Consider the following 12,103-nt stretch of genomic DNA (forward strand, 5'->3'; position numbering starts at 1 on the left):
GTGAAATGTCAGCCTTTAAAGATCAATACGAGCAATTACAAAATTTATTGTTCCTTTCCAGTCACTTTGATCATACCAGTGAAGTAATTTGCTTTCATTAGTGTCATGAAGATGGTTCATTTTCCTAAAGCATATTAAAAAAACTATCAAAAATCTCAACTTGTATTAAATGAGCTACTTGAAACATTCTGGAAATTCTGTTCCAATCTCTATTAAAAAGAGCATTAGAGCATTAGGTACACTGATGAAACCAGTTTGTGAAATCTAGATTAGATAAATAAAAACGAAAGTGTGCAGCTTTTTAGTGTGCACAGAATTGTAAGCACTCACTGGACACAAACAGGCAAATCACATGACAGAAGTAGGAAAGGTGCTGGTTTCACTAAATTGGGTATTGCTCTACCTCATTATCAATTTTAACATTTGTAAGGATTATTATAGTTGTGTCAAACAGCACCTACTATTTAGTTTTGCATTACATGGAGAAATGATTTTAGCACTTATTTTTGGCAATACATAAACTAGTCAACTAACTTGGCAGTACAAAGGTTAAGCAGTTGGGCTATACTTGGGATATGTTTAAATTCACTTAGAAACCAAGTACTTGGTGGGAAAACAAACAGTAAAAACAAAACAGCAGCAAGCCTCACTCTGAAAGTATGTCTAATCTCCATTACTCACCAACTTCCTAGCTGCTGATTGTGAGCCATTACCACTTGCCATGTGATAAGGAGAAGCTAACACCTCCAAGGTTCTAACCCTCTAAAACGCTGCACTTTTGATGAAAGATCACGTGAGCCCCCATGAAGTCCATTGTGGGTATAGCAACCATGAATGATTTAGTAAGAATGGCTAAAAGGGCAATGCTTAAAAACAAAAAAGCACACCCCATCAAAGAACAAGTCTAGACATTCCATCCCAGTGATCTTTCTTAAAAGGAAGGTTCTTTCAAATGGCCTGAACTACATGATCTAGTTCTTCCAAAACCCAATTCTACTAGAATGCCTTCAGAACATAAGAGTAGGAAATGTTTTGAGTGGGAAGATCAATTTTGCAAATCATGACTACTCCAACTAGAACCTATCACTGCAGGGAGGGTGTGAAAGTACCAATGGGAGGTGTTGGCACTATGCTAATTACTTCACCCTATCCAGACGCCCACCACATGCACATTCCGTCTCTCGCTAGCCCCACCTCTCACAAATCATATTAACTGATGGTTCTGATGTAAAACAACAGTACTAAATTACTTTGTCAACCATGACAGGATTTATAGAGACATAAACCTGTATTATTGCTCCCTCTTTAAACATACGTGTCTATCAAATTTAAGTGGCAAACAGTGTTAGAGAACCATGTCTAATTCTGTGTTTCACGGGCGCCTGGGCATTTTTTTTCCATAGCTGAGCATGAGTGAAGACTACAGAAACACCAGGAAGAAAAGGTGGGGGGAGGGGAGCTTTCCGTCAGTCTCTGGATGAAGTTGAAAGAAAATGAAGTCATATGAGCAAGATAAACCATTTAATCAATGCATTGTTGGGAAGTAGTAGAGATCTTATCCTGGGCTCACTCTCCCAGTAACCAGTCTCCTCCAGGCTAGGTGTTCATTATCTGTCTCCTGGCACTGAATATTTTCAAAAACAAAACACAGAATCCAGTGGAAAGAAAGCAAAGAAAATTACTGCAGTGGCAGGCCAGAAGCATAAATACTCTTGAGCGTCAGGCTACCCTGGGAATTACAGACACTGTAACAAACAGACGAGAAGAGGCAAGTAAAGATGCCCTTGCCTCTTTCACAACTTAGAGCTGAAGAAATAAATTGTTAGAGGAAAATACATTCTGGAAATGTACAATTAATTCATTTACTGTCAAGACCCTTGTCTAGAATGCACAAGGCCCTGGACTCAATCCCCAGTATCTTCCTCCCCCCCACTGAAAACATTGTAGCATTTATTATTAGAACATTATGAATGGATATAAATCTTTCTCAACCAGCCAAAGAACATCTAAATTTAAAGAATTATTTTGACTTTGCATAGCCTTTTAAAAAACTAATTTTGGGCTGGAGAGATGGCTTAGCGGTTAAGTGCTTGCCTGTGAAGCCTAAGGACCCCAGTTCGAGGCTCAATTCCCCAGGACCCATGTTAGCCAGATGCACAAGGGGGCGCACGTGTCTGGAGTTTGTTTGCAGTGGCTACAGGCCCTGGTGTGCCCATTCTCTCTCTCTCACTGCCTCTTTCTCTCTGTCTGTTGCTCTCAAATAAAAAAAAAAAAAAAAAAAATTAAAAAACTAATTTTAAGGGCTGCAGAGACAGCTCAGTGCTTGTAAAGCCTGATGGCCCAGGTCCAATTCCACAGTAACCAGGTGAAGTGAGATACAAAAGTGGCTCATGTGTGTAAGAGTTTGCTGTAAAAGGTCCTGGGATGCCCATATTTTCTCTATTTCTATCTGCTTCTTTCTCTCTGCTAAATAAATAAATTTAAAAGAAAAATTTTCAAGATAGTAAGACTAAAACATTGGGTGGAGGGAGGGGAAAAAAAAGCAAAGCTGATGCAATAGTGTATATCTGTAATAACAGCTATTCTGGGAGGTGAGACTAGAGATTTATGAATTCAGGCAGCCTGGGTTACATACCAAGATTCTACGTCAAGGGAGGGAAGACAGGATGAAGGGAGAGAGAGAGGCCAAATTCATTGAAAAAATTAGTAACTATACTGAATCTCAAATAATTTCCTGCATTGTTCTCATATATAAATATGTCCTAGGTATAGACAAGCAGAGTGGGACTTCCAATAAAGGTTCATCTGGTCCACTAATTCTAATTAACTGAACTGATAACACGTACAAAAATATTTGATATCAAGGGTTGACTAACGCCCTTAAATTTACTATCTTTCCTCTTTACATCTTTTCCTTTTATGTTTTTCTAGACCATAAAAGCTAGCCAAAGAAGAAAGGCAACCATTCTAATAGTAACAACAAAAGTAACTGCTTTTGAAATCTGTGGTTAAAGATGGGAGGGTCAAACCAGAAGTAAATTATATCTCAGCTTCACATAAATCCAACTGTGGCCCTCCTGACAATTGCACACACCTGGCGTACAGCCCACGGGAAAACACTTGTGGAGCCCACTACACTTCCTTCCTGACACCATAATTACATGGCCAGCTGGGGGACAGAGAAGGACATGTTCCTTACAAAGATTTTTCTAAAGTTCTTTTGATTTGAAATTCTTTAATTGATTTACTGTAATATCCTCTCTCCACACAGTCACAGTAATGCTGTGTAGCACGCTGCATTGGAATGAGCAGCACGTTAGGTAGCTCTGGAGGCATTCAAATTGGCTCCTGGGCAGGTAAACTTTTTAGTAAACCTTTTAGAGGCATCTCATGTCAAAGAGTTGTTTATATACTAAAGAAAACTGCTCTAAAGCTTTTTGCAGAATGAAACATAGCACTTAAAAAACACTCAGGAGGCAGAGGAAACTTAAGTTGCCTCTTAAGTCTATTGGTAACAGGACTTCTGATTTATTTTATGATCCAGAGTCTACTTGAAACGAAAGCCAAAAAAGGCTTAATTTGCATTAAAATCAATGAAGTAAGAATTCACACCATAATTTGAGGATTCTCTGTTCAATTACACTATAGTTTAACCTTAAGCAAATCTGTAGTCCAGGAACAAAAACAGAAACACACCTTTTCTTATTAGCTGCATTCATCTCATCAACGTAGCCTGAGGACACATGCAGCCATGTGACCATGCACTGCTGAAAAGGGAAATGGGGGCCATAAAACTGCAAGGATGAAACTTCCCCAGCCCCCTAGTCCACACTCCTCGGAAGACCCTGAAACGTGCCTCTTGGGTGAGAAGGCAGCTGCCTGTGCAGGAGGACCCCCAGCCTTCTCACTTAGACCTGAGTATGTGTCCACTGACAACACACAAATAAAAGCAGGGAGACCTTCAAAAGAATACACACGTATACACAATCCATGTTTCGGCTTTTCAATACTCAATATATTCAATTTGCAGCTTTATAAAATTTGCTAAGTCATTCAGAAATTTAGGACCACAGTTTAAAAGATGAAGCGAAATATCTTTAGTGGTAAGGAATTATTAAATATGTATGCTCTCAGTTCCTGTAAAATATATTATCAAAATACATTGTCGATGAGCATGGTGGTGAATTCTTGTAACTACAGCACTTAGGAGACAGGCAAGGGAACTGCCCTAAGTTCAAGGCCAGCTTGGGCCCTACAGTGAGACAATGTCTCCTAACAGCAACAAAGCGGTGGCTGTTTTCTACAAATACGATACGATGTTGTGCTTCCTTTGCAGTTACTAGTACTGGTTTATTATGAAGGAAGAAAAGATACACAATGCAAACCAACAACCACACAAATCTCAAGAGGTGTGCCAAGTCTCCAGTGGCAGTCAAAAGGAAAGAGAAAAGCCGCAGCATGCCACTGTCTGTACTTGCCAGGTGTATACAAAGGCAGAGGCAGAATATCTATGGCTGGAAAGCTTATTTACTGTGTGCGCGCGCACGCGCGCGCATGTGTGTGTGTGTGTGTGTATACACACATACATATACATACATAGAGAGAGAGAGAGAGGGAGGGAGAGAGACGCGCAGACACACACACACAGAGTCATGCACACAGCAGCTCCACACCAAAGGTTACTCTGTTCTCTCTCTCCAAGAAAAGAGGAGAAGCAGACAGACCCATGTTCTGAGGAGGCCTCACATTCTACACCATCTGAGCCTCAGGCTGCATGCTCACTGGGAGGCAGCTAAATACTTGGGGGCACTTACCTCCTTGAGCATGTCTTAATGCCCTCCCACATGGCAAAAGAGCTTTCCTGTCTCCACACATCCCCTTGCCAGCCCTACATGGATGGTGCCACTAGGTCCCTGTCGTTGGCGCTAGTGGCTGCAAGGGCGGCCTTGACAGGGAAGAACTTTGCATGTCGTCCCTGGTACACAGCCATAAGAAGCCGCGAGTGCTCCCAGGCACAAGTCCCCTGGCTCTGCTCCTAAAACTGCTCTCTCAAGTACACCGTTGCTTAGCAATCTCTGCCTTCCCCCTGTACATTTGAAATTGGCAACATCTGTCCCTTTGGCAATTTTGACTCGTGCAAAGAACCATGTGCATAGTTTAAAAACATGCAGCTTTACAAAATGGGCAGTCTTTTCCCCCTCCCACAAAACCAGGATTCCGAAAAGCTTACCCTTTGCTTGGCTTGCAAGGACAACAGAAAGATCGGCACGATTTAAGGCAGTTGATGGCACATAAGCAAAATATTTAAGCCACCAGTGGGAATTCCTATTAACCTCCACCTATTAAGTAGTGTGACTACACAATTACACCAGAGGATGTATCTGAATTAAAAATCTCATTTAGTTAACAATTTCCTTTAGAACAAATTCTATCACACGACATTATGTGTATAGATATATACCAACATAAGGTAAGTAATAAAGGAGATTCCTAGAGTAAAAATAGCAATTTCCCTCCCTCCCCCTTTCCCTTTTTCTTTCTTTCTTTCTGGGTGGGAGGGAGGAGGAAGAGTGCTAAATCCCTAGGACATTTTTGAATGCTTGGCAAGTGCTACAATGAGGCACAACTCCAGTCCACAGAATGACAACTTCCATGCTCATGTACATTATAAACACACACAACCAGCAAAAAAAAAAGAAAATTTAAAGCATAGAGAAGAATAAGTGAGTAATTTAAGTGTTATGGATTTCAAAACAATCTTATCACATCTTTATGCTATTTAACCCTAACATATTTATGGTAGCAAGTTCGTGAGATGATTCACTAACACTGAGGCTCCTCAGAGCACTGCCACCACGTATACAAGAGACTGAGGTGAAGTTCTGTAATTCTTTACGGCACAGTACTTTCTACCTGGACCACGGATGGACGCATGAAAATGAGACTGACAGAAGGCATAAGCATCTATCAAGCGCTCACTGTGCTCTCTGCAAGTTTTGGCATGTGAATATATTTTTGTTCCTTTAAACAATCAGGCTACAAATTTCTTTTTAGCCTAAGTCAATCCAATTTTGACATATTAGGAACACATGTTTTCAAAGCAATTCTTCAGGGAACGAAGTTCCAGCTACAAAGGATAAACTGACCTTGTGTTCTCATCACGTCTGACCTGAACACTTACAGAAGCAGAAAACATCCAGCAGTCCTTGACTGGTCGCTGGGCAAGGTCCCTAAAATTCCATGGCACACATAAACTTACAACCACGCTTAAACACAAACATGAATTTGACACTCTAACACCCACTTTTAAGCAGGACCTGGTGATGTGTACCTTTAATCCCAGCACTCAGAAGGCAGAGGTAGGAAGATCACTGAGTTCCAGGCCAGCCTGGAACTACAGAGTGAGTTCTAGGTCAGCCTGAGATAGAGTAAGATCCTACCTTGGAAAAAAAAAAAAAAAAAAAACCAAACTTTTTTTTAAAACTAAATAAATAAAATCCACTTCTCAGGCTGCGGAGATAGCTCAGTGGTTAAAGACACTTGTTTGCAAAGTCTGCTGGCCCAGGGTTCAATTCCCTAGTATTCATGTATAAAGCCAGACACATAAAGTGTTTAGAGTTTGTTTGTAATGGCAAGAAGCCCTGGCATGACCACAGTCTTTTCTCTCTCCCTCCTTCCCCTCCCATCTTGAGCAAAGAAATAAATAAAAATCCACTTCTCACCAAGACCTTCCATCAGTAGTTAGTGGATGCAAGCCTACTTCTTTGACAATATGCTTACTGCCCTTTACGGGCAGAACATTAGCAGACTTGACAAGCTGGGAGAAAGTTACGTGTTTGTCCAAGGTCACCTCCAGATGTTCTGCCCACATAGGCTGATGTTGATAATCACAATTCCAAGCCAGGCATATCCAAGCTCCAAGCCATGCCTCTATCATTGCTTGAAACAGCTTGAACATGGGTCTCCTACACAGGGAACATTGCTAATAAGACACAGATGCTTCCACTCTTTTCACTGTCTCACCATGACACCAAGTCTCAGTTTTGTCTTGTCCCTTTTCCTTCCCTACATTTTACTGAATTTTCTCACCTCCCCACAACAGCCTCCTGTGGTTTTAATAGCCATCATCTCTGTAGCTCTGAGGAAACGATCAACCACTTGACTGTGTGTGTATGGAATGTTTCGAATCTCTGAACTGAGTGATTTTGGGGAACACTGTAACTTTAGATACTGGGATCCTGGGGGATGAGGGTGAAGGAATCAGGGCAGGGGCTATGGCGCTGTCCACCAACCAAGTGCTGATACACCCTGAGGGCTGGGCTGAATAACTACAAGGTACCCCTCAAGTGAAGTCATTTATTGGACAAGGAAAAGAATAAAAGAGCTTCTCCTATGGAAAAAGCCAGGACAAACCATGTCAGTCATACCCCACTTTGTGTGTGGGGAGTGTGTGTGTGTGTGTGTGTGTGTGTGCATGTGCATGCGTACAGATGCACAAGGAGGTCAGAGCAGGTAGGTGTCCCCTCTCCATTACTCATCCACAGGCTTTCCAAGAGGCTTCTTCAGTCTCTGCTCCCCACAGGACTGAGCTAAGAGCTGTGTAGGCACACCCAGGTGTTTACACGGGTGCTGCGGAGATAGTGTCAAGTCCCCTCAAGCACTCCTGCTTGAGTGAGAAGTATTCTTACCTGCCGAGCCATCTAAAGCCTTCCTTTTTGAGTTTGTTTTGTTTTGCTTTTGAGACAGGGTCTCACTCTGTAGCCAAAGCGAACCTAAAACTCATGGCATTCCTCCTGTCTCAGGCTTCTCAGTTCTAGGATTAGACATAAGCCCCAGGTCCGGAATGTCCCATGAGTGCCCCTATGCAGAGCGCGGGGCAATGATGAGCCACTAGAAAGCATGCTCTAAGATCTACTTATTCCACCACTGGAGCAGTATTCAAAATTCCTCCATCCTTAATCCTAAATTTTTGGATAAGCCCATGATTGGTGCCAATCAGTACGTAGAATTAGGTCTATAAGCAAGGGACATAAAGCATGTCTACATCTTTATTCTCATGCAGTGATTGATATCCTACATTATTCTGTATTTTGAAGGAAATCTGTATGATCTTGTATTGTTAGACAAATTCCTGTCCAGTCTATTGAGTCCTATGCAACTACCACCCTTCAGGTAACCCTAGTAACATCAGCAGAAAGAAAACTAAAACAGTTGAGAGCTAGAGAGATGGCTCAGCAGCTAAGGCAGTTGTCTGTAAAGCCTAACAACCTGGGTTTGATCCCCCAGTACCCACATAAAGCTAGATGCACAAAAGTGGCACATATATCTGGAGTTTGTTTGCAGTGGCTAGAAACCCTAGCATGCCCATATGTGTGCGTGCGTTCTCGCTTGCTTGCTCTCGCTCTCCTCTCTCCCTCTCTCTCTCTCTCTCTCATTCGGTGTGTGTGTGTATGTGCATGTGTGTATGTATGTCTGCTTTCAAATAAATAAATATGTTTTTGAAAATTGAAACGGTTATCATATTCAAACCACCACAAAGGCCTTCTGAAAAAAAAATTCTTTGGCAAGGCGTGAGTGTGCACAGCTTTAATACTAGCACTAGGGAGGCAGAGGTAGGAGGATCACTGTGAGTTCAAGGCTACCTGGAGAGTACATAGTGAATCATAGTGAATTCCAGGTCACCAGGGCTAGAACAAGACACTACCTCAAAAAAACCAAAACAGGGCTGGAGAGATGGCTTAGCAGTTAAGCGCTTGCCTGTGAAGCCTAAGGACCTGGTTCGAGGCTCAGTTCCCCAGGACCCATGTTAGCCAGATGCACAAGGGGGCACATGCATCTGGAGTTCGTTTGCAGTGGCTGGAGGCCCTGGTGCGCCCATTCTGTCTACCTGCCTATTTCTGTATTTCTCTCTCTCTCTTTCAAGTAAATAAATAAAAAAATAAAATGTTAAAAACAAAACAAAACAAAAAATCTTCAAATGCTGGATGTGGTGGTGCACACCTTTAATCCTAGCACTCAGGAGGCAGAGGTAGGAGGATTGTTGTGAATTTGAGGCCAGCCTGGAACTCCAGAGTGAGTTCCAGGTCAGCCTGGGCTAGACTAAGACCTTACTTTGGGGTCGGGGGGGGGGGGAATTCTTTGTGGTTGGGGAGATGGCTCAGCAGTTAAGAGCAGTTGCTTACATGTCTGCTGGCATGAGCTCAATTCTCTAGCACCCACATGAAACCAGACACAAAGTGGCATGCATCTGACATCTGAACACACCGACAGCAACAGGAATAGTAATGGGAAACAGATCCAGGAGAAGCTCAAGGGCCAGCTATAATGACAAACATTTAGTGGCAAAAACAAGGGAGACCCTGTCTCAAGAAAGGTGGAAAAGGAGGATAAACACCCGGAGGTTATCCTCAGACCTCCACATGTGCACATGCACATACACACCATTTAAAAACATTCTTATGAACAGGCCTAAGTAAGGTCAGGGGAAGAGATTGGGTCAAGAAAGGATGGAGGCCGGGGTTGGTGGCACAAGACTTTAACTCCAGCACTTGGGAATGCAGAGGTAGGAAGACTGCCATGAGTTCAAGGCCACCCTGAGACTACAGAATGAATTCCAGGTCAGCTTGAAGTAGAGGGAGACCCTACCTCAGAAAACAGAAAGAAAGAAAGAAAGAAAGAAAGAAAGAAAGAAAGAAAGAAAGAAAGAAAGAAAGAAAGAAAGAAAGAAAGAAAGAAAGAAAGAAAGAAAGAAAGTGGGGGGGAGAGAGGGAGGAAGGAAGGGGGAGGGAGGGAGGGAGGAAGGAAGGGAGAGAGGAAGGAAGAGGGAAGAGGGAAAGTTAATCAAAATCCAAGAGGGTATGAATAAGCCATATGGAAACCTACTTTTTGGGGGTAGTGGTGCATCCAGAATCCATAGGTTGTTACAACAAAATTTTCAGCGCCAGGGATGGATACCGTCCAGTGAGTTGTTGGACAGGGAGGTCCCTGATGTCCCCAAAACATTACAGGCCATTGCTGAGGCTCTTGATTTCCCACCAGGAATAGATGATAAGACCCTACTGCTGAAGACTCCATATGCTAGGGCTGAGAAACCCTGCTGGAGCTGAGCTGAAAACCTCCTCCATGTAGACCGGCTGACAGAAAGCTAAAAAAGCTATGCTGCACACAGTGCCATGGGAGAGGGAAAAAGTCATCAGTAGAGATAAACAACAGTGGACACTGTAAGCCTTAAGTTTGGCCAGCCAGGCCAAATGAGCCAAAGGGTGCAATAGTGGCATGTCTGTTCTGGGGAAAACCAACCACTTTCTAATTGGACTGAAGGTCCACTCCATGGGAGGGAATACATGCCTGGTACTGAAAATCTATGATGGGGTAGGTCATGAGCACGAGGAGGGTATAATGCCTGCTGGTATCTGGCAAAATGAATATATTATGCTCATAACTTGCCTGGTAAGCGCTTTTCTTAATGTTCATACCCATATATTAATGCTACTCTCAATCTTGGTTAGAGAGGCTTCTTTTTTCAGATGGCAGTGACCTCTGGGATGACTCAAAAGGCACTATAGTGCTGAGAAGAAGCAACAGAGGAATGCTCAGCACTGAAACATCTCTATCACACCCTCCAAGGCTCAGGGTCCATTGCAGAAGAGGTGGTGGAAAGAATGTAAGAGCCAAAGGAAGGGTAGGACTGCTTACACTGCATTCTTCCAATACAAAATGGCCTACATATCCATGACCTCACAGTGCTTGGTACTACCTACTCAGGAACCTCATAATAGGATGAAAAGATGATGACATCAAAACAAAAGAGAGACTAATTGAGATGGGAAAGGGATATGATGGAGAGTGGATTTGTGAAGGGGAAAACGGGGGAGGAGAGGAATTATCATGGTTTATTGTCAATAATTACGGAAGTTCTCAAAATCTGTCAATAAAAAAATGTTAAAAATACTCTTTGGGCCAGGCATGGTGGCACACACCTTTAATTCCACCATTCAGGAGGCAGAGGTAGGAGGAAGACTGCCCTGAGTTCAAGGACAGCCTGGGACTACAGAGTGAGTTCCAGGTCAGTCTGGCCTAGAGCAAGACCCTAACTCAAAATATATACATATACATAAATATATCTCCTACCTCAAAAAATCCAAAACAAACAAAAAGGCCCTAAGGAACTGAGGCTATTTCTTTATCCTTCCCAATTCTCCCTCCATACGAGAGGATATGACGTCCCCTTTGCCCCATGTCAGGAGATACCCACCCTCTTGGAAGCAAGTCCCTTTAATTACGGAGCCATCTTCCCCAGCTCTCGGCACCACCTTGGGAGCACAGAATAGGCCTTCACCACACTCTGAAGCTGCCGGTGTGCTGATGTTGGGACTGCCCAGTAGCCAGAACTACAAAGGATAATTTCTATCACTTACAAATCGTTTAGTCTAAGATAACTTGTAAGAGCTGCAAGAGGACTAATAATTCTATGTCCTTCCTACTCACATTGGACTCATCGTCAGGGAGGACAGCACATGTCCCACTGTCTTGATAACATAGGTTCCACTGTCTTGGGTGCGGTCACTTAACTGGAAAGGTTTCAAGTAGACTGACATTACTAATATTTGGTATACTTGTTTGTTTTTTTTTTTTTTACTACAGTACGAAAACAAGTGCTGATATCATACATTTAAGGAGTATAAGAAATCATTCAAGGGCTGTGAAGATGACTCAATGTAAAAGTACTTGGCTCCAAAGCCTGCCAGCCCAGGTACAATCCCCTAGTGCCATGTAAAGCCAGATGCAAAGTAGCACATACACATATTTGAACACAGGGTGAAGAGAAGCAAAAAGAAGAGCCTGTTGTACGTTACTTTTTAAAATATTTTTTGGTTTATTTTTTATTTATTTACTTGAGAGCAACAGACAGAGAAAGAGGCAGCGAGAGAAAGAGAGAGAAAATGGGTGCACCAGGGCTTCCAGCCACTGCAAACAAACTCCAGACGCGTGCGCCCCCTTGTGCATCTGGCTAACGTGGGTCCTGGGGAATCGAGCCTCAAACTGGGGTCCTTAGGCTTCACAGGCAATTACTTAACCGCTAAGCCATCTCTCCAGCCCTGTA

General features: G+C 42.8%; 1 protein-coding gene across 4 annotated transcripts in view; it reads right to left on the bottom strand.

Annotated features, from left to right (window-relative positions):
• The window catches only part of Aff1 (AF4/FMR2 family member 1), a 214,019-nt gene that overhangs the window by 66,999 nt on the left and 134,917 nt on the right, over positions 1–12,103 (bottom strand). The window contains exon 1 of one of the 4 annotated variants that reach the window (XM_045143709.1): positions 4,815–4,836. The exons of the other annotated variants lie outside the window; for them this stretch is intronic. Within the exon in view, the coding sequence (XP_044999644.1) occupies positions 4,815–4,826 (12 nt within the window). The 5' untranslated portion in view covers positions 4,827–4,836. Of the gene's footprint in view, positions 1–4,814; positions 4,837–12,103 lie in introns of those variants that run through there. 4 annotated transcript variants of the gene reach the window in all.

This window comes from Jaculus jaculus, chromosome 2, assembly GCF_020740685.1.
Source record: "Jaculus jaculus isolate mJacJac1 chromosome 2, mJacJac1.mat.Y.cur, whole genome shotgun sequence".
Classification (NCBI taxonomy): Eukaryota; Metazoa; Chordata; class Mammalia; order Rodentia; family Dipodidae; genus Jaculus; species Jaculus jaculus.